Raw genomic sequence first — 26,769 nt, forward strand, 5'->3', positions numbered from 1 at the left:
ATGGCATCCAGCAGCTGAGCAACTACTTGAATCAATCCCATACAATTGGATGCTACGCTGCATACACAGCAGAGCCTTTTACCTTTTGGGTACATCAGGTAAATAGGTTGAATAGGTATTGGAGAATATGGAAGGCATCTTATTGGGATAGTGACCAACCTAATAATTCCAGTGTTAGTCATAATCAAAAAATATGAGATATGGTAAGAACTTACCCTTGTTATCTCTACGAAGTCCTTAGGGTTCCACAGGATACCTTGGGTTATAGGCGATGACGTCAGACATCGGGCACCATAGAGTTAAGTTTTCAGCCTCCCAGGATGCACTGAGGTCCCCCTCCTATACCCAGCCCCCGAGCCCAGGCAACTCAGTTACGTAACAAGCCATAGGCTGGAAGAGGAGAAGGAGAGAGAAGAAAGATCTGGAACACACAAGAATCACATTCTCACCTGAAGGAGATGGAAAAACCGGTGACCAGATGAAAGCCCATCTGCAGTATAGGTGCAACAGGGCGGGAGTCCTGTGGAACCCTATGGACTTAGTAGAAATAGAGATAACAAGGGTAAGTTCTTACCATCTCATTTCCCACTTTAGGGTCCATAGGGTATCCACAGGATACCTTGGGGATGTTCCAAAGCAGTATCCTTTAAAGGTGGGGACGCTCCTGTGCTGAAAGGAGAATCCGCCGCCCGAAGGAAGCATCCTGAGAGGCAAAGGTGTCAAATGCATAATACCTCACAAAAGTATGGACAGAAGACCACGTGGCAGCCTTGCACAGCTGAACAGCCGAGGCACCACATCGAGCTGCCCACAAAGGACCCACAGACTGAGCCCTAACAGAGGATGGAACAGGACGGCCTCCATGAATATAAGCTCCGAAATTGCCATGCGAATCCATCCTGCCAAAGTTTGCCTATTGGCAGGCCAACCCTTCTTACGGAAGCCATAAAGCACAAACAAGGAGTCAGACTTCCTAAAATAATTGGTGCGGTCAACAAATCCTTTGAGCCCGCACCACATCCAAGGTGGCCTCACCAACCGAGAGGTCTGGTGAATTAAAGGCCACTATGATTTCCTCGATGTGGAAACTAGATACAAACTTCGGGAGGAAACAAGGGCGAGTGCGAAGCACCGCCCTATCCCTTTGAAAAATGAGAAAGGGAGGTCGACATGAGAGAGCCCCCAATTCTGAGACCCTTCTGGCCGAAGCAATGGCCAGAAGGAATACAGTCTTACCTGTAAGCCATTTCAAAACCACTGAGCCCAGTGGTTCAAATGGTGGTCCTTGGAGAGCCCTCAGGACCACAGCCAGATCCCAAGGAGACACTGGTGGAACAAAGGGAGGCTGAATACGAAGTACAACTTGCAGAAAGGTGCGGACAACAGGAAGAGTAGCAATCCGACGCTGAAACCAGACGGACAGGGAAGAAACCTGCACCTTCAGAGAGGCAAGGCGAAGACAGTGATCTAAGCCCACCTGTAGGAAAGCCAACACTCTGGATATCCGGAATATCTGAGGATCATAGCCTCTAGGGCGACACCACTCAAAGAAAGTATGCCATACTCGATGGTAAATTCTTGCAGACGTAGGCATCCGAGCTCTTAGCATGGTGTGAACTACAGAGCTGGAAAAAACCCTTGGACCTTAAGAGGGCTGTCTCAACAGCCACGCCGTCAAAGACAGACGACTCAGGTCCAGGTAATGACAAGGACCCTATGACAACAGGTCCGGACGTTGAGGCAACAGCATCGGAGTGTCTACGGAGGACTCCGAAGGTCTGAGTACCAGTGACGTCTGGGCCACGCAGGAGCTATCAACAGGAGCGTGCTGCCTTCTTGCTTGAATTTTCAAACCACTCGAGGAAGAAGGGAGAACGGAGGGAAGAGGTACGCAAACTGAAAGGTCCACCGGACCAACAGAGCGTCTACCAGAAGAGCCTCAGTGTCTCTTGTTCTTGACCCGTACACAAGCAGCTTGTTGTGGTGTCGGGAGGCCATGAGGTCCATCTCTGGAAAGCCCGACATGTCCACCAGGATTTGAAACACCTCCTGGTGAAAAGACCATTCTCCCGGATGCACGTCCTGATGGCTGAGAAAGTCCGCTTCCCAGTTGAGTACTCCCGGGATGAACACCGCCGAGGTGGCAGAGAGATTGCCCTCCATCCAAGTCAGAATACGGGACACTTCTGCCAGACTTCGGGTTCCTCCATGGCGGTTTATGTAAGCCACTGTGGTGGCTTTGTCCGATTGTACCTGCACGGGTTTTCCATGGAGAACTTGTTTTGCTTGCTGGAGAGCATTGAATACCACGCGAAGTTCCAAGATGTTTAATGGAAGTGCAGCTTCTGCCGGGGTCCACCTGCCCTGGAACAAGTGTGGACCAGTGACTGCTCCCCAGCCTCAGAGACTGGCATCCGTCGTCAAAAGGACCCAGTTTGCCACCCAAAAGGGACGTACCCTGTTGAGGTGAGTCGTTTGCAACCACCAGGCCAGAGACAGAGGAACCTCCGGAGAAAGGACCATGGTCTGCGCCTTTATTCGATGGGGCAACCCATTCCATCTGGAGAAGATCAACTGCTGCAGAGGTCTGGAGTGAAACAGGGCATATTCCACCATGTCGAAGAGGGACACCATGGAGCCCAGTAACCTCATCGCTGAGCGAAGAGACACTCAGCGGCTCTGAAGGCAACTGCGTAACCTTGCCTGTAATGCAGAGATCTTTTGCTCCATCACAAAGATCCTTTGTTGTTGAGAGCCCAACAGGGCCCAGAATTGGAGCATCCTCTGCGAGGGAACCAGGGTGGATTTCATCCAGTTTATTAACCAGCCGTGATTCTGCAATACTGAGATTGTCAGTTGCAGATGAAGCTGGGGGACCGCTGGAGACCCTGCTAACAGTAGGTCATCCAGATAAGGCAAGAAACGGACCCCCTGCATCCGCAGGTGTGCTGCCATTAACGCCATGACTTTGGTTAAGACAAGAGGCGCTGTTGCCAGACCAAAGGGCAGTGCCAGAAACTGAAAAGGTTTGTCGAGCACTGCAAACCTGAGGAACTGCTGATGTGTTAAGATAATGGGGACATGCAGGTAAGTGTCCTGAATGTCTAATGACACCATGAAATCCCCAGGGTCCATCGCCAGTATAATGAAACGCAGGGTCTCCATCCTGAACCGAGGCACCCTCAAGAACTTGTTGAGGGATTTGAGGATGGGTCAGTAAGACCAATTGGGTTTCTGCACCAGAAAAAGATTGTAATAGAAATCCATGCCCTTCTGGGAGAATGTAACAGGCACTATAACTCCAGCCTGGAGCATAGAGTGCAACACTTTCTGTAGTTCCAGGGCTTTGTTCTGATCTGACGGAAGGCCTGTGGTGAAAAACCTGCTGGGGGGCCTGCGCCGGAAGGAGAGGGCATACCCCCAAGAGACCACCTCGTGTACCCAAGTGTCCTTGGTAGTCAGACACCAACACTGGGCGAACCGAAGCAGGCGGTCTCCCACTCTGGGATCCCCCAAAGGGAGGCCCGGTCCATCAGTCCGAAGGCTTATAGTCCGACTTGGGGGCGGGGCGTCTTGTACTCCAAGCCTGTTTCTTGGGCTTGGCAGACTTCTTGGGCCCGGTCTGTCTCGGAAAGGACTGCACTTTGGACTTACGCTGGGCCCTGTAGGGCCGAAAGTACGAAGTACCAGACCCCGATGGTACTGTAGCCGATGGCAGACACGCAGACTTACCTGCCGCCAGAATGGCCACTATCTTGTCCAGATCAGGGCCAAACAGGACCTGTTCATTAAAAGGCAAGCATTCCAAACTCTTCTTGGAATCTTCGTCCACTTTCAAGAGCGCAACCATAGGGGGTGACGAGCGGCCACAGCTGCAGAGGAGATTCGGGAGGTGAGAAGACCGATATCCAAGGCTGACTCATTAATGTACGTGGCTGAGTCTCTAAGATTGCCCACTAACTCCGCTTGCTCCGCAGAAGAGTCAGAGTCCAGAGACGCCTTCAAACTATCAGCCCAGCGCTCCATGGCTCTGGCCAAGCAACATAAGGCCATAGCCGGTCTGGACGCCCCTCCAGCAAGGGAATAAATGGATTGCAGGCAAATTTCAACCTTGCGATTCATAGCATCCTTTAAAGGAGGACATGGGCAAAGTAGCACTCCTCACTAGGCGTGTTACATGAGAATCCCACTTGTGGAGGAGATTCCCACTTGGAGAAATAATTATCAGCAAAAGAGGTATGCAAAAGCCAAACGTTTTTTGAGGCCGGTACAGTTTACCCGAATTTTTCCACGCCTCCTCTAAATGATCCACTAGCTGACCAGATAGAGGAAATACAGTGGCATCACCCTTAATATCCTTTAAGAAGGCATATTTGGCCACGGGGGGGGGGGGGGGGGGGGGGAATAGATAGTCATCCTCCATAACCAAGGCCGTACGGACTGCCTGTATAAGGCCAGGTATATAGACTTAGGACTCCGCCTCCTTAGTACAGAGGGGCTCCTGGTCAGAAAGGACAAAAATCTCACAGTCATCAGACACCTTATCATACTGAGCCGTCTGACACACTAAAGGCCGCTTATGAGGCCACAATGATGACTCCCCCTGTAAAACATTGACAGGTGTTGCACCGTATTGGACAAGGAATTGACCCACGCAGGCTCCTGTGAGACCTGGGGGGGGCGAAAGCGGGAGACACTGGGGTACCATCAACTGTCTGGGGAACCCCTGCATAGGTAACGACACCACTGACTGCTGTGACAACCCCATCTGGGGGAACGCAGGGGGCGTCGCTAGCTGGCCCACAAGGGTTGTAAGTGCCTTAGCAAAACAAGCCCAGGGCGGTTCCTGCACAAGCGCAGTGACAGAAATCGGGCATAAGATAACACGCCCTACATAACCCCTCAGAGTTTCCATCACCCTCCGCTAATGGTACATTACATGTGGTACACTTCAGCTGAAGAGGATAACCACGTTCACTCTCAGACATAATGAGTAACGGAGTGTATGTGACTCCCCTCACAAATGCTTGCATAGTGCGGCAATGAACACCCTGCAACACCGCACGGGCTTTAGCAGAGGAAGAACAGGGATAGGAAAAAGGCCGACAGTCAGAAGTGAACTTGCAGGCAGCAGCGCTAGCAATAAGTCACATACAATACAGAAATAAATCCCTGCACTATCAGCACTATGATCAACTACACAGACCAGAGCCTGATAGGAAACAGTGCTACATACACAGACCTTAATCGAAGGAGAGGTATGCGGGGGGACCCGGACCACGATGCCACCGGTAGTCAATGTCCAGCAGCGTTTGCACACTCCTTAGAAATGGCCACCAAGGAGCAGAGAGGAGCGCTCACACAGGCAGCCAGACCACTATGGAGAGGCACTGTGCAGCGGGGGGAGGCACCGGCTGTATACAGGGAAGGCATGCTCCCTTGGCATGCCATTAACCCCTGGGACGCCGGACTTTGCCGCGGCCCGCTGTCCCTGGGGTATAGTGGAAGCGCAGGTTAATACCTGGCTCCACATGCAGCCAGTCCCCAGGGAGCCCCCTGATGGGGACTTAGGACTGTGTACATCGGCGGGAACCCGCCGCTTACCTGCCCCCTTGAATATGGCCACAATCCAGGCAACCTGGGGTCACTGCTAGCTGTGATCCCAGACACCCACCAGCTGCCCCGGATCAGTACCGGCGTTCTGGTCCGGCGGGATGGAGGAGCGACAGCATAGACCCCCAAGGTGATCCAACGCCAGGCACCTACGAAACTGAGTTGCCTTGGCTCGGGGTATAGGAGGGGGACCCCAGTTCATCCTGGGAGGCTGAAAACAACTCAGTGATGCCCGATGTCTGACGTCATCGCCTATACCCCAAGGTATCCCGTGGATACCCTATGGACCCTGAAGTAGAAAAAAAGTGCGCCTTTTTCTTTTCACACAACCTCCACCCAGCACTATCCTGCTCCAGGGGTCTCACTGACCAAGAGTCAGAGTTGTATTTACATTACTGTGACAGGCTCAGTAACAGTCTTTAGGAGGTAGGGTTCGGTTTGAACAGCAGATTATTGCAGTGGGCATTGCTGGACACAATTAGATCTGTGCCCAGTCAGCAAGTAGGCAATATCTGCAAGAGTCTTTAAAAATGATTGAATTTATTTAATTTAAAAATTGTTAATCTAGAGTTTGCATTAACGAAAAATGTTGAAATTTGAATATTACACTGCCCCCACCCAGCTACTTCCTAATGACACCCGGCTGGTATTTGCTAGGGGAACACTGCTGTAAATAACATGCATATCGTATAATACATACCTGCAGCTTCAAGCAGAGCCTCCAGTCTAGCCTGTGTCTCAGGATCGACTGTTCTTAAATCTGTTCCATCAGCTGTGCCTGATAAAAGCAGTTTGGATGCAGTCTCAAGCATAGGATTTTCCAAATCATCTTGGTCTAGAATGAAGGATTCAACCTATGATAGAAAAACAAATACAAACTTGTGATTAGCAAAACATTCAAGGTTTAATAAAGAAACCTAAGATAAACAAACACCTTTGATAAGCAAGGTCTTGTAATAGACATTTCAACTCAACAGGAAACTACTAGAGCAGAGTAAAAGCACAGTACTCAGGTGAAATGTCTCCTTTATAATACAGGTTGAGTCTCCCATATCCAAAATGCTTGGGACCAGGGGTATTTTGGATATCAGAATATTCCGTATTTTGGAATATTTGCATACCATAATGAGATATCTTGAGAATGGGACCCAAATCTAAACACAGAATGCATTTATGTGTAATATACATCTTATATACACAGCCTGCATGTCATTTTATCCAATATTTTTAATGGTGCATAAAAAAGTGTGTACATACATGAAATTAAATTTGTGTTTCATATACACCTTATACACAGAGTCTGAAGGTTATTTTAATAATTTTGAACTTTAAACAAAGTTTGTGTACATTGAACCATCAGAAAGAAAAAGGTTTCACTTTCTCAGTCATGCTAAAAATATTCTGTATTTCGTAATAGTCCGTATTCCGGAATATTTGGATATGGGAGACTCAAACCTGTACAGAATTATGTTTTTACAAGGCTTGTAAGTTTTATACTTTTTTGTTTTTTTCGTGTCTGCGAGCTCCCATCTAAACTGACTGGAGCTATTCAATTGTTTGACATTGGGTGAGAGTTCCGCGGGCACCCATTACTTGGTCAGATTTCTGCAGAAATCTGACCAAAAAACAGGGCTTTTGGGGGCTTTAACCTTATTGCATCTGGCTTTACACCGCTAATACACTGCATTATGTAAGCGACATCCACAATAAGTGATTGCGGACCATGGCACAAACAATTCAATAACTTCCATCAGTTTAGACAGGAGCTGTGGCCACGAGCAAACAATTGAATTTCCCACAAAAGGCTCGATTCAATAGGACAGGAATTAAATAGCGTCAGGAGGGAGCTCCCAGAGCTATTCAATTCAGCGTGCGGTTTGGTAGGAGAATGCCCGTTCTCCCACCTTAAACAGGGTATTTAGTCGCGAGAAAGGGCACTCTCCGACTTAACTGGCGGGTGTGATGCTGTTTCCACGGAACTAAGGGCAGAAAACCGCATCGCACCTGTTCTTTTGTCGGATTTCTGCTCGCATCCCTGGAGGGGTGCAAGAAGAAATTCTTAATGCTCTGAATTGAACAGCTCTGGGACCTCACTCCCGGCGCTACTTTATTTGCGTTCAATTGAATCGAGCCCATTGAATTCAACATTCAGTAACAAAGATTTAAATTAATTACCATTAGCAACTTAACATTTACCCAAATTTTTTGTAAGAAAAACCACTGTCACCAATCCACTAATGCATTCAACACGTACAGGAAGATGGCTTTGGAGGATGATTCACAACAAAAACACACATATGTATACACTAGACATGTGTTTCTCAGTTCCAGAGCTCACACATGCCGCTATACAGGACCCAAAAGCACAAGTAAAAGTAAATCACTTGTAGATTTTCTAAAAACGGGTCGTTGATGAAAACACCAGGTCACAATCAACATTATGGAACTCATGAAAGGTTAAGCAATCCCAAAGGACAGAGTTTCAGAAAGATTATTCTAGTTCTTGGCTTTATGAAAAATACGCAGACATGATGGAACTGTACTGGAGGAAAGGTGACATCTGCAAATTGTACAAATGTTCATGCCTCTACATGGATAAGAAAACGCCTTCTGAATTTCAGTTACTTAGATGACCGGATGATCTCATTGAGTCCAAAAATTATGGACGGATCAGTATGTGGCATCATAAGCCAAATTATTTTTTTAAAATGTAAACGCTAGTTGATAATTTTAATGAGAATAGGCACCATAAGTCTTCTGTCATGAGTAAACCTGTGTCTCATACATTTAGCTATGGTAAGATTACAGAAATGACACAATGTTACAACCTTTAACCAGTATCACTAGGCAACACCCAATGCAAATAGGTTTATAGCAGAGGAACTGTAAGCTCCATGACAGAGGGGATATTGATGCAGTAAAGGAGCAGAATGGGTGAACTGTCCAAAACACTGCCACTACCTGGCTGTAGCTAGAAACAAGGAGAATCAACCAGGGTACTTTGATATGGATTTGGGTACTTTGTAAACTATAGCTCAAGTCTCAATATGGCTTTTTAGCATAGGAAATGCACAAAGTACATTAATGTAAAGTCTTGCCAGCAGAGCCCTCTTCTTTCATGTCCTCCTTGCCCTTGCTAACAGTGGGGTAGATGTATGAAGCAATGAAAAGAGTGGAGAAGTGTGCCAGTGGAGACATTGCCCATGGCAACCAAACAGCTTTGAGGTTGCATTCATCAAGTACATTCTATAAAATAAGAGGTAGGAGCTGATCGGTTGCCATGGGTAACTTCTCCAGTGGCACACTTCTCCTTTCTTATCACTGCTTCATACATCTACCCCAATGGCACGAAAACCTTATCCACACGGCCATTTTGACTGAACCTATGACTATTGTATATGCTGTAATCTCCTATGTTCTGTGTTTTGCACTAAGTTTTTTTGCACTTTATAGCTTATAGGTTTTTCACTGTATATGCACGATGTAAAACACTGCAGACTCCCTGTTGCACGACACAAAAGTTTAATATTCAAAATTTAGTGCCCAAAATGTATTCCACCTAAGTTTGTATGTTAGGATTTAGTATAGAAGTTTGTAGGTTTTAGGATTTAGTATATTTTAAAGGGGCTTATCCATTACACGACTGAACATTCCGACCAAAACAAGGAGGTTTTGGTCACATTGTTCAAAGCCGTGTAATGGATAGCCGGCAAGGACCAGCGATGCGCGCGCACGCTGGGTCCTTGCCGTCCCCGACTATCTACTGAACATGCCCGTCAACCTGACGATCATAGTCAGGTTCGGCATGTTCAGAGATAGGAGGTCGGGATTCTGCACTGAATGACGTTCAGTGAACGTCGTTCAGTCCAGCCACCGCACCTCAGCAACCTCAAGGTCTGAACGCTAGATAGGCCCCCTTTACTGTTAATGCCCTAAAATGTTTAATTTGTAACAAGGTAGTATAAAAAAATAAAATTAAAAAACCCACAAGCAAGCTTCCATGAAGATCATACCATCACATATGGCAAGCCAACATATAGAAAGCAACTCATTTAAGAAGCTTGCTAAATTAAAGGATTTGTACACCGACTACCACAAACGAGCATAACTTTGTAACAGCAATATAAATGCAGTTTATATAGGCAACATAGAAAATATGGGAAGATTTTAAAATCTGAAATGATTCTGTGCGCACCACACCTTTAGCAAAGATTTAATTTATTATCAATAATCAGAAACCAATATTTTAATCAGCCTGAGGCAATTCTTGTGTGGCCACAGGTGGTATGACATTTGGAATGAGGAAAGACATGAAAGATTAGTCATTGTAAAAAATATCATGACTTCTGGCAACAATAAAGGTCCTTCACCTTTTATATTACTAAAATCTCCTTTCTGTATTGAAAAAAGAAATCACTTATGTGCTGCACTGGCACTCTTGTGGCTAAATGCCAGCTGGAAGTAGCGGAATTGCTGGCACTTTGCTCCGACATCCTGCTTATTGCTGGACACTGATCCAGGACACTTGTTTCTATGTTTTCAACATTAAGATGGCCACAAGGAGCCAAAAAAATAAAACATAAAATATGAGATATGGTAAGAACTTACCTTTGTTATCTCTATTTCTACGAAGTCCATAGGGTTCCACAGGATACCTTGGGGTATAGGTGATGACGTCAGGCATCGGGCACCATAGAGTTAAGCTTTCAGCCTCCCAGGATGCACTAGGGTCCCCCTCCTATACCCCGCCCCCGAGCCAAGGCATCTCAGTTACGTACCAAGCCATAGGCTGGAGGAAGAAGAGAAGGAAGAGAGAAAAAAAGATCTGGACACACAAGAATCACATTCTCACCAGAGGGAGACGGAAAAACCGGTGACCAGAGTAAAGCCCATCTGCAGCACAGGTGCGACAGGGCGGGAGTCCTGTGGAACCCTATGAACTTCATAGAAATAGAGATAACAAATGGTAAGTTCTTACCATATCTCATATTTTCTACATCAGGGTCCATAAGGTATCCACAGGATACCTTGGGGATGTCCCAAAGCAGTATCTTTCAAGGGTGGGGACGCTCTTGTGCTGAAAGGAGAATCCGCCATCCGAAGGAAGCATCCTGAGAGGCAAAGGTGTCAAACGCGTAATACCTCACAAGGGTATGGACAGAGGACCACGTGGCCGCCTTGCAGATCTGGACTGCAGAGGCACCACGTCGAGCTGCCCACGAAGGACCCACAGACATAGTGGAATGAGCCCTCACAGAGGATGGAACTGGAAGGCCTTCATGAAGATAAGCTTCTGAAATTGCCATACGAATCCAACCTGCCAAAGTTTGCTTTAAAGCAGGCCAACCCTTTTTACGGAAGCCATAGAGGACAAACAAGGCGTCCGACTTCCTAAACGAAGAAGTGCGGTCAATATAAATCCTTAAGGCCCACACAACGTCCAAAGTGGCCTCACCCACTGAAAGGTCAGGTGAGTTAAAAGCCGGCACAACGATTTCCTCGTTGATATGAAAACGTGAAACAACTTTGGGAACAAATTCAGGACGAGTGCGCAGCACTGCCCTGTTCCCATGAAAAATCAGGAAAGGGGTCTACAGGATAGAGCCCCTAAGTCAGAAACACGTCTGGCCGAAGCGATAGCCAGAAGGAAAATTGTTTTAGCTGTCAACCATTTAAGGTCCGCTGAGCCCAGTGGTTCAAACAGCGGTCCCTGGAGAGCCCTCAGGACCACAGCTAAATCCCAAGGCGCCACCGGTGGAACAAATGGCGGCTGAATTCGAAGAACACATTGCATAAAGGTGCACACATCAGGGATTGTAGCAATCCTACGATGGAACCAGACAGACAGGGCAGACACCTGCACCTTCAAAGAAGCAAGGCGAAGCCCATAGTCTAGTCCCGCCTGTAGGAAAGCTAACACTCTAGACAGACGGAACTCCCGAGGTGCATAACCTCTCGGCCGACACCACTGGAAGAACGTATGCCACACACACACACGATGGTATATTCTTACAGAAGATGGCTTCCTAGCTCTTAGCATAGTTCGTACTACAGAGCTGGAAAACCCCCTGGACCTTAACATGGCCGTCTCAACAGCCACGCCGTCAAAGACAGCAGAGTCAGGTCCGGGTGAAGACATGGACCCTGGGACAGTAGGTCCGGTCGTAGCGGCAACCGCAGAAGAATGTCCACGGACAGTGCCGCCTGGGCCACGCGGGAGCTATCAAGAGGAGCGTCCCTCCTTCCTGTTTGAATTTCCGGATTACCCGTGGAAGAAGGGAAAACGGAGGAAATAGATAAGCAAACCGGAACGTCCATTGGACGGACAGAGCATCCACCAGAGACGCCTTTTCGTCTCTTGTGCGAGACCCGTACACCGGCAACTTGTTGTTGTGCCGTGACGCCATGAGGTCGATCTCTGGAAGACCCCACCTGTCCACTAGAAGTTGAAAGACGTCCTGGTGCAGAGACCACTCCCCTGGATGAACGTCCTGGCAACTGAGAAAGTCCGCCTCCCAGTTGAGGACTCCCGAGATGAATACTGCTGATATGGCCGGGAGATTGCGCTCCACCCAGACCAGGATGCGGGACACCTCTACGAGTGCCGCCCGACCTCGGGTTCCTCCTTGCCGAGTTATGTAGGCCATGGTGGTGGCGTTGTCCGACTGGACCTGCACGAGGTAACCTTGGAGAACCCGATGTGCCTGCTGGAGAGCACTGGAAACGGCGCGGAGTTCCAAGATGTTTATTGGAAGCTCCTTTTCCGTCTGAGTCAATCTGCCCTGGAACAATTGTGGACCCGTGACCGCTCCCCAGCCCTGAAGGCTGGCGTCCGTTGTCAATAGGACCCAGTTCGCCACCCAAAACGGATGACCCTTGTTGAGATGGGTCGTCTGCAACCACCAGGCTAGAGACAGGCGAACCTCCGGAGTGAGCACCATCGTCTGGGATTTTAGACTCTGAGGCAGTCCATTCCATTTGGACAGGATCAATTGCTGCAGAGGTCTGGAGTGAAACTGGGCATATTCCACCATGTCGAATACTGACACCATGGAGCCCAGTAACCTCATCGACGAGTGTAGAGACACACGGCGACTCTGCAAACAACTGCGCACCCTCAACTGCAAGGCAGAGATCTTTTCCCCAGTCACAAAGATCCTCTGCTGACTGGAGTCCAATAAGGCTCCGAGGTGCAGAATCCTCTGTGACGGGATCAAGGTGGACTTTTTCCAGTTGATCAACCAGCCGTGCCGCTGCAGTACTGCAATCATCAGATCCAAGCGGTGTAGAAGGAGCTCTGGAGATCCTGCTACCAACAAAAGGTCGTCTAGGTACGGCAACATGCGGACTCCCTGCAGCCGCAGGAACGCCGCCATGACCGCCATAACCTTGGTGAACCTACGTGGTGCTGTCGCCAGGCCAAAAGGTAACACCCGGAACTGAAAGTGATCGTTGCGGATTGCAAACCTGAGGAACTGTTGGTGATGCAAAAGAATAGGGACATGCAGGTAAGCGTCCTGTATGTCCAACGACACCATGTAATCCCCAGGTTCCAGCGGCAGAATGATGGACCGTAGGTTCTCCATCCGAAACCACGGCACCTGCAAGGACTTGTTGAGGGCCTTGGAGGTTGAGAATCGGACGGTACAACCCATTGGGTTTCTGCACCAAAAATAGATTGGAATAGAAACCCTGGCCCCTCTGTGGGAGAATGGAACAAGCACTATAACTCCAGCCTGGAGCATAGTGTGCAAAACCTTCCGCAGTTCCATGGCTTTGTTCTGGTCTAAGGGAAGACCCGTGGTGAAGAATCAGGATGGGGGCCTGTGCTGAAAGTAGATGGCATACCCGTGAGAAACCACCTCATGAACCCAAATGTCTGTCGTAGTTCCCGAAAAATACTGGGCGAACTGCAGCAGGCGGCCACCCACTTTGGGATCCCCCAAAGGGAGGCCCGGACAATCAGGCCACAGGCTTGTCATCAGACTTAGGGGCCGGACATCTGGTACTCCAGGCCTGTTTCCTGGGCTTGGCCGATTTCTTGGGGCCAGCCTGTGGGGGAAAAGGACTGTGCCTTAGGCCTACCCTGGGCCCTATAAGGCCGAAAGGACGGCGTACCCGAACTGGAAGGGACCGCAGCAGATGGGAGACATGCAGACTTGGCTGCCGCCAGTGTGGCCACAATTTTGTCCAGATCCGGACCAAAGAGGACTTCTCCATTAAAGGGCAAAGCTTCCAATCCCTTTTTGGAATCAGCGTCCGCCTTCCAGGATCGCAACCATAAGGTGCGACGAGCAGCAACAGCTGCCGAAGAAATCCGAGATGTGAGGGTACTAATATCCAGGGCCACTTCATTGATGTAAGTGGCCGAATCCCGGAGATTGCCTACCAACTCGGCCTGTTCAGCCAAACAGTCGGAATCCAAAGACGCCTCCAAACTATCGGCCCAGCGCTCCATAGCTCTGGCTACCCAACATACGGCCATAGCCGTCTGGATGCCCCCCCGCGAGGGAATAAATGGATCTCCACCTTACGGTCCATAGCATCCTTCAAGGGGGACATGGAGGGCATGGGCAATGTGGCACTTCGGACTAGGCGTGTCACATGAGAATCCACCTGAGGAGGGGATTCCCACTTAGAAAAATAATTGTCCGCAAACGGGTAAGCCACCGCTAAGCATCTTTGAGGCTGATACCGTTTACCAGGGTGTTTCCACGCCTCCTCTAAATGGTCTACTAACTGACCTGAAAGAGGAGACACTGTGGAGTCATCCTTAATATCCTTGAAAAAGGCATATTTGGACTATGACACCGAAGGATAATCATCCTCAATAACTAAAGCTGTGCGGACTGCACGAATAAGGCCAGGAATATAAACCTTAGACTTAGCGTCCGACTCTTTAGTATGGAGAGGTTCTTTGTCAGAAAGATCCAGAATCTCCCCATCATCAGTCGTCATCCTCATAAGGAGCAGACAGACGCCACCGGCCACTTGTGAGGCCGCAACACAGACTCCCCTTGTAACACATCCGACAAATGCTGTACAGAACTTGTCAGTGAATTAACCCACGCAGGCTCCTGAGAGACCTGAGGAGGGGAAATAGGGAGACTGGGGTACCATCAGTTGTCTCGGGAAACCCTGCATGGGTGACGACACCACCGACTGCTGGGACAATCCCATCTGTGAGAACGCAGGTTGCGGAGCTAACTGGCCCACTAGGGTTGTAAGCGCTTTGGCGAAACAAGCCCAGGGCGGTTACTGTACCGGAGGCGTGACAGTAATTGGTCGCGCCAATAAAAAACACTGCTGACATAGCCCCTCCGCGTTACCCTCCCCCTCCGCTATTGGTACCTTGCACGTAGTACACAGAAGCTGGAGAGGAAATTCAGTCTCAGACATGATGGTAAGTATGTGACCCCTCTCACTGATACTCGTTAGTATAGTGGGAGAACCACCCTGTAATCACCGCACCGCAAGGGCTTTAGCAGAAGAAGAGCAGGGACAGTGAAATGGCTGACAGTAGAAAGTGAAAATACAGGCAGCAGATGCTAGCAGAAGTCACATACAATGCAAAGAAATCAATCCCTGCACTATCAGCGCTGATCTTCAACTACGCAGACACAGAGTCTGGTAGGACACAGCGCTGCATGCACAGACCTGTTCCAAAAGGAGGAGAGGTATGCCGGGGAACCCAGACCACGATGCCGCCGAACAGCAGCTTCCAGCAGTTTTCACCATGCTTCTGGAAAGATGGCCACCGAGGAGCAGAGAGGAGGCCGGCCTGGGGGAGGAGCGCTGCCACAGGGCCAATCGGCAGGTGCTGAGAGGGCTGTGTGCAGCGGGGGAGGCGCCGGCTGTGTACAGGGAAGGCGTGCTCCCCTGGCATACAATTAACCCCTGGGACGCTGCAGCGGTACCGCTCAGCTGCGGTCCGCTGTCCCAGGGGGGGTAGTGGAAGCGCAGGTTAGTTACCTGGCTCCACGCTGCAGCCAGTCCCCAGGGAGCCCCCTGCCTGGGGACTCTGGACCATGTGTTCAGCGGGGACCCACCGCGGGACCCTGCTGCCCCCTTGAATCCGGCCATGGTCCAAAACATCTGGGGTCACCGCTAGCTGTGACCCCAGATGCTTACCAGCATTCTGGTACCGGCGGGGGTGTAGGGACAGCATGGACGTCAGTAGTGACTGTCCATGCTGTACTTCCAGATGGGCAGCCACAGCTGCCTTGAAGAAAACTTCAGGGGCTATCCTTAGCCCCCCTCTAAACAGGTGCTCCGACTCCGGGCACCAACGAAACTGAGATGCCTTGGCTTGGGGGCGGGGTATAGGAGGGGTGCCCTAGTGCATCCTGGGAGGCTGAAAACTTAACTCTATGTTGCCCGATGCCTGATGTCATCACCTATACCCCAAGGTATCCTGCGGATACCCTATGGACCCTGATGTAGAAAAAAGGAATAGCAGAGATGGCAACGACTATGACAGCTGATAGCACCAAGCCTCGCAGCTAAACGGAGAAGGTTTTCTAGTAGTCCTTGGTGTGAGGACACTCCTTGTTACTACTATGTAATGTCACACTGCCCTCGGCTCACAAATTGACTAGTTTTAGATTTAGGACAGTGTTGGCTAACCTTGACACTCCAGCTGTTATGGAACTAAATAATCCAGCATGCACTGCTACAGTTTTGCTATTAGGGCATGCTAAAACTGTGGCAGAGCATGCTGGGATATATAGTTCCACAACAGCTGGAGTGTCAAGGTTAGCCAACACTGATTTAGGAGAAGAATATGTTGGAGATATAGCCGTCAGTCATCCGCATTTCTCTTACCCGATAGTGAATGCAGTATAGAGCCATCTACCAAGGGCAAATACAAAAACTATTGACAAGTTTGATTTTTTTTTTTTTTTTTAAAGTAACGACAACTGCAACAAAACTGAAAGTGTTTGGCAATTTCACAAATGAAGAGGAGAGTGGATGAAAGGGTTTGGTTTAGTAGAAACAGATATTTAAAGTTACAGATAAATTATTAGAACTTAATAATTGGACATTTTATCCACAATATATCAGTAAATAGACTACAGGTTGAGTCTCCCATATCCAAAATGCTTGGGACAAGGGGTATTTTGGATAACGGAATATTCCGTATTTTGGAATATTTGCATATCAATGAAATATCTTGGGAATGGGACCCCAATATACACACAGAACGCATTTGTGTGTTATATACACCTTATACATACAGCCTGCAGGTCATTTTATACAATATTATCAATAATTTTGTGGTTCAAGCAAATTGTGTACATACATGAAATTCATTTATGTTTCATATACACCTTATACATACAGCCTGAAGGTAATTGTATACAATATCTTTAATAATTTGTGCCTTAGACTAAGTTTGTGTACATTAAACTATCAAAAATCAAAAGGTTTCATTAGCTCAGTCATGCCAAAATTATTCCGTATTTCGGAGTATTCCGTATTTCGGAATATTTGGATATGGAAACTCAACATGTATACAGTCTCAGTGAATGATGTGGGGCAGGGCGAGTGGTCTTATCCTGGCATAGATTCTCAGAGACCTGGAGGGACAGCCAGACCAAGCTGCTTACTGTATCTGCTGAATCATTAGAATAGCTCATTGTCACTTTAGACAAGTGTGATTAAACAATTGAGTTGCCCCCTAGAATATTAATGCCTACTATAAAGCTGACAGATATATTGGCTGATCAATTGATAAGCAATATATCTGGTGCCCGGCCAGTGTGTACCAGCGATGTCTCTGAACGACATCGTTCAGAGACATATCGTGTCGGCTGTGCTGCACAGTCGATAGACAGATATATCTATCAGCAAGTGTGTGGGCGATCAGCCAATCGCCTATACACACGCAGCGGCAGCCGCAGGGAGGGGTGCGTACCCACCCCTCAGCCAGTGGCTGCCTGGAAGATGTTGGTTGTTCTTATACACTGAACGACCATCATCTACAGATATATCTTTGCAGTGTGTACCCAGCCTAAGTGAAAGAATCCCTGGCTCACTCATTTACACTAATTCATGCTGTCTGTTAATAGCATATAAGTTATGACCACCACTAATATCCTGGGTAATAAGAGAACAGCTGATATTTAATGGACAAAGCCTTAATTCCTCCACACCCAATGTCAGAAGCTCTGTTGTTAAGTAGGTAAATGCACATAGAAAGTTATGACGAGGAGTATATGTTTGGCTGCTACAATTTGTCACCAAGTACTTCTGACTTCACATTGACACCTTTGATTGGATTCCCTTCATCTTGCTGTATATGACTGCAAGACTTCAAACCAATGATTTCCAGGACACAAAATGGTACAAGAAGTCGAGAGGTTATGAAGCATTACTCCAACTATTGATCAGACAAGCAAAATAAAATAAAAAAATTAAGTGTTGTGGTGGAAAGTTTACTTTTAAAATTCTATATGCCAAATGCTTGCCGTTCCTTGAAATTAAATATTAAAATCAATGAGGATAACATCATGATATTGCCAATTTGCATTATCACACACTGATCTATGTAACAAAAACTGGAAAAATATAGTTTGTTAGATAAACTGTACTGAACACTGATTTTCAACAATACAAAAATTAAATTTGAAATAGAACTCCTTTACATTCACCAATCTTAAATAATATACAGTGACAGACTGTCACAAAGAAGTATCATGTGACCTGTTGTCATACTGTTGCAACACTGCACATTGAATATACTTCCTCCTCAAACAAGCATAAAGTTAAAGACTTCAGCACAAAAGCATGAAGTGGATGTATGGCTTTTATACAAACTACAAAATATTAAAAAGGGACACTAACCTTGCAAATGTAATTTGCTAATCTGAAGTTAGCACAAAAGGAATGCATGCGCTAGAGATCATTTATAGGTTATACCTTTGCGCAAGCTAAGCGCAAATCTAAGACCGCAACACACAGGAACTACTCCAGTTTCACTCATGCACAACATTTCTAATGAAGCTGGAAAAGCATTGATGGTTTCTAATGTTTGCTTAAAACACTGTTCTAAAGCTCTGCTAAAGAAAAACAACAACATGAACACATCCATATGAAGTTGACTATGAGGTGTGTCAGTAAGTTTCTGGATGCACAAAAATTATATTGACAAAGTGAACATTACATTTTATTCAAAGTATTCGCCAGAGGAAACTATGTAAAGTTCCATGGTGAAGCAGCTGGACCAGTCCAAAGTAGATATGTTTTATACATGCTGGATAAAACGGTCTCCTCTGCAGCTTCCGGTGACTCGAAAATAAATCCCACGCATGTTGCGCTTGATTTGTGGGAACACAAAGAAATCGCAGGGAGCCAGGTCTGGAATGCACGGTGGATGACCAAGCTCCAGGATGCGTTCATTGTTGCGATTGAGAACTGCACCACAAGCGCAAGTGTTTGGATGGCAACTGGCAGGCATTGGTTAGCGTACCAGTTCCCAGTGACTGTATGCTGCTGCATGAGTGGTAAGGTAGCTACGACCAGCCACTGTCACCTTGGTGTCCACCTCAACTATGGCCCGCACAGCAGCAACGTTATCCTCTGTGATGGCAGACAGGGGTCGGCCGCAGCTCTCCTCTTTTTCCAGCAACAGTCTCCAGTGCCGAAATTTTGCAAACCAGTCTCAAACACGTTTGTTTAGGATGGCGCTTACTCCCCAAATGCAGCTGGCAGTTAGTCAAAACTCTGACCACTCCTGTAGTGATCGTAGAACATGATGGCTCTCCAGTGGCCTCTGTTGAGTTCCATAACTAGTTTGTGAAGTAAAAAAAAAAAGCTGATTTTTCCAGTGTGCAGTGATGCTTATATACGGTTCTGTGCACTGACATTTAACAGAGATTACAGATCACAACCAGACAGTCAAGACGGTGTCTACTTATTGCACACTCCTCGTTATCATGCAACAATGGGGCATATCAAAGTCACAGTTACTCAGTCTATGGGCGGTATTCAATTGTTTTCGCAAATCGGATTTCCCGTCTGTGACGGGAGATCACGACCGCCTATTCGATTGTTACTGCTTTTCGCGCAGACCGCACCCAAAGTGGTCGGGTTTAGCCACGTAAATCAGCTACTCCTGACTAAAGTGCTGGGTCCAATGGTGAAAAGTGCCGTTAGGGCACCCAAACAGGTCACTTTTCGCCCATTTCAGCTCACAGCCCCCTGGGGCTACGAGCTGAAATGCAGCGCTGGCAGCTGATTGCGCCCGACAGGAGCAACAATTGAGTAGCTCCGTCGGGCGCGAAGGGGGGGTGGAAACAATTGAATTCCGCCCTATGTGTTCAATGTAGACGATATGGGCAAATGTGAAGATCTGATAGACCTTGAAAAAAAAAAAAGGACCAAATCGTAGTGGTCAGACAACTGGATCAGAGCATAACCAAAACCGCATGGAAAAAGGGATGCTCAAGGGCAGTTGTGGCGAGTACCTATTCACCGTGGTGTAAGGAAGGGAAAACCACAAATCACACAGAAAAAGGTGTTGGACAGCAAAAACTCATCGCATGTAAGAGGTCAACAATTGCCATTGTTTAACAAGACGCAGAAAATTTTAATAATGGTGACAGGAGAAATGCATCACGTGGTGCATGAAATCCTGTTGCGGCAACAGTGCTTACAATGGACACTAAAGTGCCAGAACTGGACCTTGTAGAGCTGTTTAGGTCGCACATGGAGGAGCAGCAACATCAGGCAAATCTCACATACGCACTATATCGCACCTTTTAAACACTATAGGCGACAAGGGAACCAGCTTTGCAAGCAGCAGCCAATAGTGGGCCTCCTCACACTGCCCGCCCTCTCCTCGCAGTGACAGCATTACGATTGGTCTCCCAAGCACCAAGGACCTAATTGGCACAAGCCAAGCCGTAGAAAGCATGCCCCCACCGACGGAGTGAAGACCACCTTTCCAGCTAGCCAGAAGCCAAGTGAAGCAGGGAATCGGAAACCCGGTAAGTGTTCAGAACATGGGACCTGGGAGAACCTTAATGAGACTAATGGCAGGGGTTTAGCAACTGTAAACTGCATCTCCCAGGTGAACACCGCGACTAGCCCCAAACCACTAGTGAACGCGGATTTCTGCTTGCACCCTCCAAAGGATGCGGCCAGAAATTCGCTTGTCTCGTATTTATAACGCAAGCAATTGAGTGGCTCCGGGCACATAGAGCGAGAGACAAGCTTGTAGATGTAAAGCAACTTCTACATCCTAGTATTGAGTGACTTCCATTACTCCAAAGCAAATCCAGCCTATTTAAACGTAACTGTATGGATTTTAAATCATTTGGACCCCTAGTATACTTACTCTTAATCAGTCATATCACAAATGTAATTTGTTATAGGGGATAATACAACCCATAGATATTACCATAAATTGAGTCACCAAAAAAAAAAAAAAAATATGGAAAACACGAACTACAGCACTGCTGTGCAATCTTTACTGTATCATTAAACTAGATTATAATCCCTTAAAAAGTGTATTAACCTTTATTTTCATGAGACAATCTTTAAAACAGATTTGTAAAATATAAGAAATACAAATTGTGCAATTAAAATAACTTTTGACTCCAGGTACACTTTGCACCTAATACCCCTTACTCCACTTTTTATATTTTTATATATTAGCAAAAGTACCCGTCATTGCCTAGGCTTAAATCTTCAGGTTATTAAGTTTTATTATGTGATGTCATCCAAATCCATCCAAGGCACAGAACAGACTCCCTGGGTCAAAGTTCTGCCTGGCGCAGTCAGCAGTGAGAACCGATTGGGACCCAAACCACTCCATTAGGCATTGCAGAGCAAAGTTTTCGTCAAATCCATCCAGTGGAAGGCCCAAACAGGCTCCCTGGGTCAAAGTTCTGTCCAGCATACACCAATGGGAGGTCCGACCGGAACCTCAAGCCCCTAGTATGTCTTCTGGGATCCAATGTTATCACTCTGAAATTATTGTCCATATTAGGTGATGTCATCCAATTCCATTCAGTGAAAGGCCTGTCCAGAGTTTCACAGGAAACATGATCCGGCCAAAACTGTGTGTTTAGGTTTTGCGGTCAGATGAGACAAAAATTAAGTTTTTCGGCCCCAATTCAAGATATTATGTGTAGTGCAAATGCGAAAGTGTGGGGATGGGTGTCTTGTTACAATTGAAGTACCGATGGATGGTGAAAAAACAAACAAGGAGGTACTGAAAGAACCTGCTAAAGTCTACTAAAAAAAACAAACAGCATCGCAGAAAGGTCACCTTTCAGAGTCAATGGGGGCAATATAATTAAGTATACTATTGATAGCGCCGGGAAAGAGTTCCCGGAGCTATTCAATTCAGCGGGCTGTTTAGTCAGACTAGAGGATTTCTGACACACCCTCCTAAGGGTGCAAGCAGAATTCTGCATGAAGTGGTGGTCTCGATGCTGTTTGCTGGCTTAGCGCATCGGCTGGCACTTTAGTCAGAGATTGCTGGTTCTCGCGACTTAACACACAGGTTAAGTCGCAAGAACTGGCATTCTCAGATTTAAGTTGTACTAGTCGGACTAAACTGCGCAGTGAATTGAATAGCTCCAAGACCAACTTCTCAGCACTATTCACTTCCCGCTTAAATGAATCACCCCCAGTTATCCCAAACACAAGTCCAACACAACACTGGTGTCAAAGTCCAGATCACAATACAATTGAGGCACCGTTTGAAAATTGCAGTCCACAAGCATCATCCAACCAATTTGAACAGCCAGAAGCTGATCTGCTAGGAAACTTGGGCAAAAATAACTCCCAAACAGTGTGCAAACCTAGCAGAAACTTAAGCCGGATACACACTGGAGTGATGTTGGCTCGATAGGTCGTTACGAAAAGACATATCTACATCGCTCAGTGTGTACCGGCGAGTGCACATTCCCGCAGTCGCTAGCAATGATCGCCAGGTTTGATGCGCTAGTGGCCCATGCATTGTTCATGAACAACGGTGATCGTTCAGTCATTAAAATCATCCAGTGTAGGCGCACACTGTTCACGGGCATTCGTTAAAGATGTCGGTATGAATGCCTGTTGCTCCAGTGTGTACACAGGCTTACCCCAGACGTCAATTACATGTTGCCCATCACTGGCAGCTTGCATAAAGAATTTATTTGTAAGTAACGCAAAAAGCAGATAACATGTAAAGCAGTTCCGCTGGCTACGGTTAAATCTGCCCAAGTACTAGTTGACAGGGGTAAGAAAATCCGAACAAACACTGTTCGGACGCAAAGGTGGGTGGCAAGCAGAAATGTGCAACAAGTAGACACTTTAGGTGACCAGACAGCTAAACACGGTGTTAACTGGCACGTGCTTGGATGGAGCAATAATTGAATTGCTCCATTGGGCGCCTATAACTTAATTTAAGTTTTGCTGAATTTCTTAATAAGAAACTTTTGCCCCAGGGGTGCCGTGGAAAAAATGCCGATACTCTAGGGCGCCGTGATTCTAAAAAGTTTGGGAACCACTGCACTAGTGTATAGTTCCCATGTGGAAATAAGAGACTCCCATGGTTGTATCGCTACATACATCACGTCTAAAATTTTGTCCTTCAAAATTTAAATACGGCCTCCTCACCAATCAGCACTTTGCACCTAGAATGAACAGTACACTAATGAACGAGTCCACAGCCTGAAAGGTGCTTAAGGAGTTATTTCCTGAGCTTCCTGAACTTTGATATGCCCGTTTATCCGGGGCGCATATTAATTACAATTCACCACTGATATTTTTGTAATTAGTACACTAGAAGGCACTTGGAAAATATATATAATCATACAACTTTAAAATATTTAGTCCCATTAACAAGCATACATATAACTGATTTTAGATCAGTCTCCCCCCATTGTGGTTTTTAACAAGACGACTGAACAATGAAAGATACTCACATAAAGAGCACCATCATGGAGACTGATATTTTGTGTACATAGATGCTTTACTGAAGCAGATGAAAGTAGGGACGGGCAAAATTAGAACATGCTCTAGTTTTTCTAAGTCCTGCTCCATTCATCCAGCTCTATAATGTATCTCAGACAGCCTTCTATGCATAGAAATCAGTGATCCTTAGTACTTCTATCAGAAACCTTAAATAAAGGGGAGTTTAAGATACTTGCAATGAGATATATATAGTGGCATATGTATCAAAGCTTGATGTAAAATTGTGAAATATATATCAGCTCCAAACTATCATTTCTTAAGCACAGCCTGCAAAATGTAAGTTAGAAGGTGATTGGTTGGATAGAGATATAGATATCTATCTATATATCTCTCACATCAAGCTTTGAAACATACGCCCCATAAACCATATGCACACAGCAATTTTCATCAGTCTCAAATATAAACACACTGCATGGCCAAAAGTATGTAGACACAAAGGGCGGAATTCAATTGTTTCTACCCCCTTCGCGCCCGACGGAGCTATTCAATTGCTGCTCCTGTCGGTGCGATCAGCTGCCAGCGCTCCGTTTCAGCTCGCAGCCCCAATGGGTGCAAGCTGAAATGTGCAAAAAATGACCTGTTTGGGCGGCCAAACATCACTTTTTGCGGTCGCGCCCTGCACTTTGGTCAGGGGTAGCCGCTTTACGCGGCTAAACCTGACCACTTTGGGCGCGATCATCGCGAAAAATGGCAGCAATTGAATAGTGGCCCGCGATCTCCTGTCACTTTAGATGGGAGATCCGGACTGCGTAAACAATTGAATTCCGCTCCATATGTAATTGGTGCGTTAGGCCATTTCAGCCACATCTGCATAAAATAATAAGCATACAGCACTGCAATCTTCATAGTAAAACGGGTCATTTGTATTCTAACGGCAAGCGTTTCGGGCCATTTGTTTTTTGTCTCTAGTGGTGATTTTTTTTCTTGCATTACACAAATTTTTACAATCAGGGTCTTTTTGCAGTCTTATAAGTAACTTGAAACTGTGTGCAACTTGGAGGCCAGACCAGGTATGGAATGGGCATGGAGGCGCAGTAAGTGTGCAATCCCAGTGGGCGTGCAGCTGCAGTGTGCAATTAAAATGGCAATGGAAAAAAAAGTCTCGAACCTGCCTCCTGAAGTTGTGTGCGTAGTCTGACCCTGGTGTAAGTGTACTAATGAGAATTATAACAGCTTGCGAGTGGAAACTGTGAAAATCAGCACATATATGCAAAACCACTTAAAACTGCAGCAGTAAGTGATTTTACAATACACAAAAATAAGGCTTCATATTTGAGTGTGGAAGCCTGCATATATAACCTAAAGGACGGAATTCAATTGTTTCCAGCCCCCATCGTGCCCGAAGGAGCTATTCAATTGTTGCTCCTGTCGGGCGCGATCAGTTGCCAGCGCTCCATTTCAGCTCGCAGCCCCAGAGGGGTGCGAGCTGAAATCGGCAAAAAGTGACCTGTTTGGGGGCCCAAACGGCACTTTACGCGATCGCGCCCAGCACTTTGGTCGGGGTTAGCCGATTTACGCGGCCAAACCCTACCACTTTGGGCGCGATCAGAGCGAAAAGCTGGAACAATTGAATAGCTGCCCGCGATCTCCTGTCACTTTAGACCACAGGTTCTCAAACTCGGTTCTCAGGACCCCAAACAGTGCATGTTTTGCAGGTCTCCTCACATAATTACTAGTGAAATAGTTAGCTGCACCTGTAGATCTTTTAAAATGTGTCAGTGAGTAATGAATACACCTGCACACATACTGGGTGACCTGAAAAACGTGACCTGTGTGGGGTCCTGAGGACAGAGTTTGAGAACCACTGCTTTAGACGGAAGTTCCGGGCCACGAAAACAATTGAATTCCGCCCAAATTGTCATCTTATAATATTTTTTTTTATGTACATAGTCACATTACAAGACCCTATTCACTTGGACAATTATTTGCTCCAGCCAGCCATTAACTAAAATGTTATTGCATTGTGTGCCTTTTTCACTTTTTACAAATGCATGCTGAAACCACGCATCCAGTCTCTTAAGTCTCAACTTATCTAGAAATGACACGGGGAAGTAGCTACAGCCAAGACGGGGAAGTTCTAGGCTATTCCTCTACACAAGTCACACAAAAGATACATGTACTCTCTTTCGTTTTTCAAGCCACCATCTGACTCCCAAACCAACATGGCTTCATCACCCGATCACAGTTCCACTAAGCACTTCCCATTACACATAGGTCAAACGATAATGCAAAATCTGAACCTTAACCTCCTGTAGATTGTAAAGTTGCGAGCAGGGCCCTCTTACTTCTGTCTGCTAACACTCGAATCTTGTTTTAGGAGCATATGTATCAAAGCTCGATGTGAGATATATATCACCAATCAGCTTCTAACTTACATTTTGCAGGCTGTGTTTAAGAAATGATAGTTTGGAGCTGATTGGTTGTTGATATATATTTCACTATTTTATCTCACATAAAGCTTTGATACATATGCCCCTTAAAGCGCTGTGGTATATGATGACAATTAACTCCTGTCTAAAGTGGCCAAGAGAGAGTCAATTCAATTGTTTGCACAACCAGCCCTATGATAAGGTAGTCTCAGGGGCTGGCCACCCAAAACAATTTAATTAGCTACCAGCCACTTTAGACAGCAGTTAATTCCCGCAAACTATTGAATTGCACCATGTATAATAAAAAAAAAGATTAGCAAATAAGTGTGTTAAGGAAGAAAGGCAATAGGTTTCTGCATGTGTGTTGCAAGTGTTATAATCATGTTAGATTCCCTTTCTCACTGCTCTAAAATAAACAGGTATTGGCGAAGTTTACAGAGTTTAACATTTCTCTTAAGGTTGTAAACGGACAAAGTTATGGATAATAGCTAATTGATCAAACAATGTAATACTTATAGCGACATTTTATTCGTTCTTCTTGCATATTAGGGTAATCTATAAAATAAAAATCTATTCGGACAATACAGCTAGCATAAAGAGAAAAGAAAAAAAAAACGAAACAAAAACCCTCTAGAAATCCATATAAAGCCGCTATAAAAGAGAAAGGTAACCATTTTCTTTATTTTTCTATCGTATAATATAAATATGAATTAACATATTCAAATATATTGCGATGTTGAATAGCACCGGGAAGAAGGTCCTGACTGTGCTTCTAGTTGGACTTAAAAGCACGCTGTTAATTCCGACTAGAGGCACT

At 46.4% G+C, this 26,769-nt stretch overlaps 1 protein-coding gene across 6 annotated transcripts in view; it reads right to left on the reverse strand.

Annotated features, from left to right (window-relative positions):
* The window catches only part of ANKRD17 (ankyrin repeat domain 17), a 191,630-nt gene that overhangs the window by 126,444 nt on the left and 38,417 nt on the right, over positions 1-26,769 (reverse strand). For all 6 annotated transcript variants that reach the window (XM_088448357.1, XM_088448358.1, XM_088448356.1 and 3 more), the window contains exon 2: positions 6,314-6,467. In XM_088448357.1, coding sequence (XP_088304483.1) covers positions 6,314-6,467 — 154 coding nt within the window. The remainder of the gene's footprint in view (positions 1-6,313; positions 6,468-26,769) is intronic.

This window comes from Taudactylus pleione, unplaced genomic scaffold (genome assembly GCF_031769625.1).
Source record: "Taudactylus pleione unplaced genomic scaffold, aTauple2 ptg000454l, whole genome shotgun sequence".
Taxonomy (NCBI): Eukaryota; Metazoa; Chordata; class Amphibia; order Anura; family Myobatrachidae; genus Taudactylus; species Taudactylus pleione.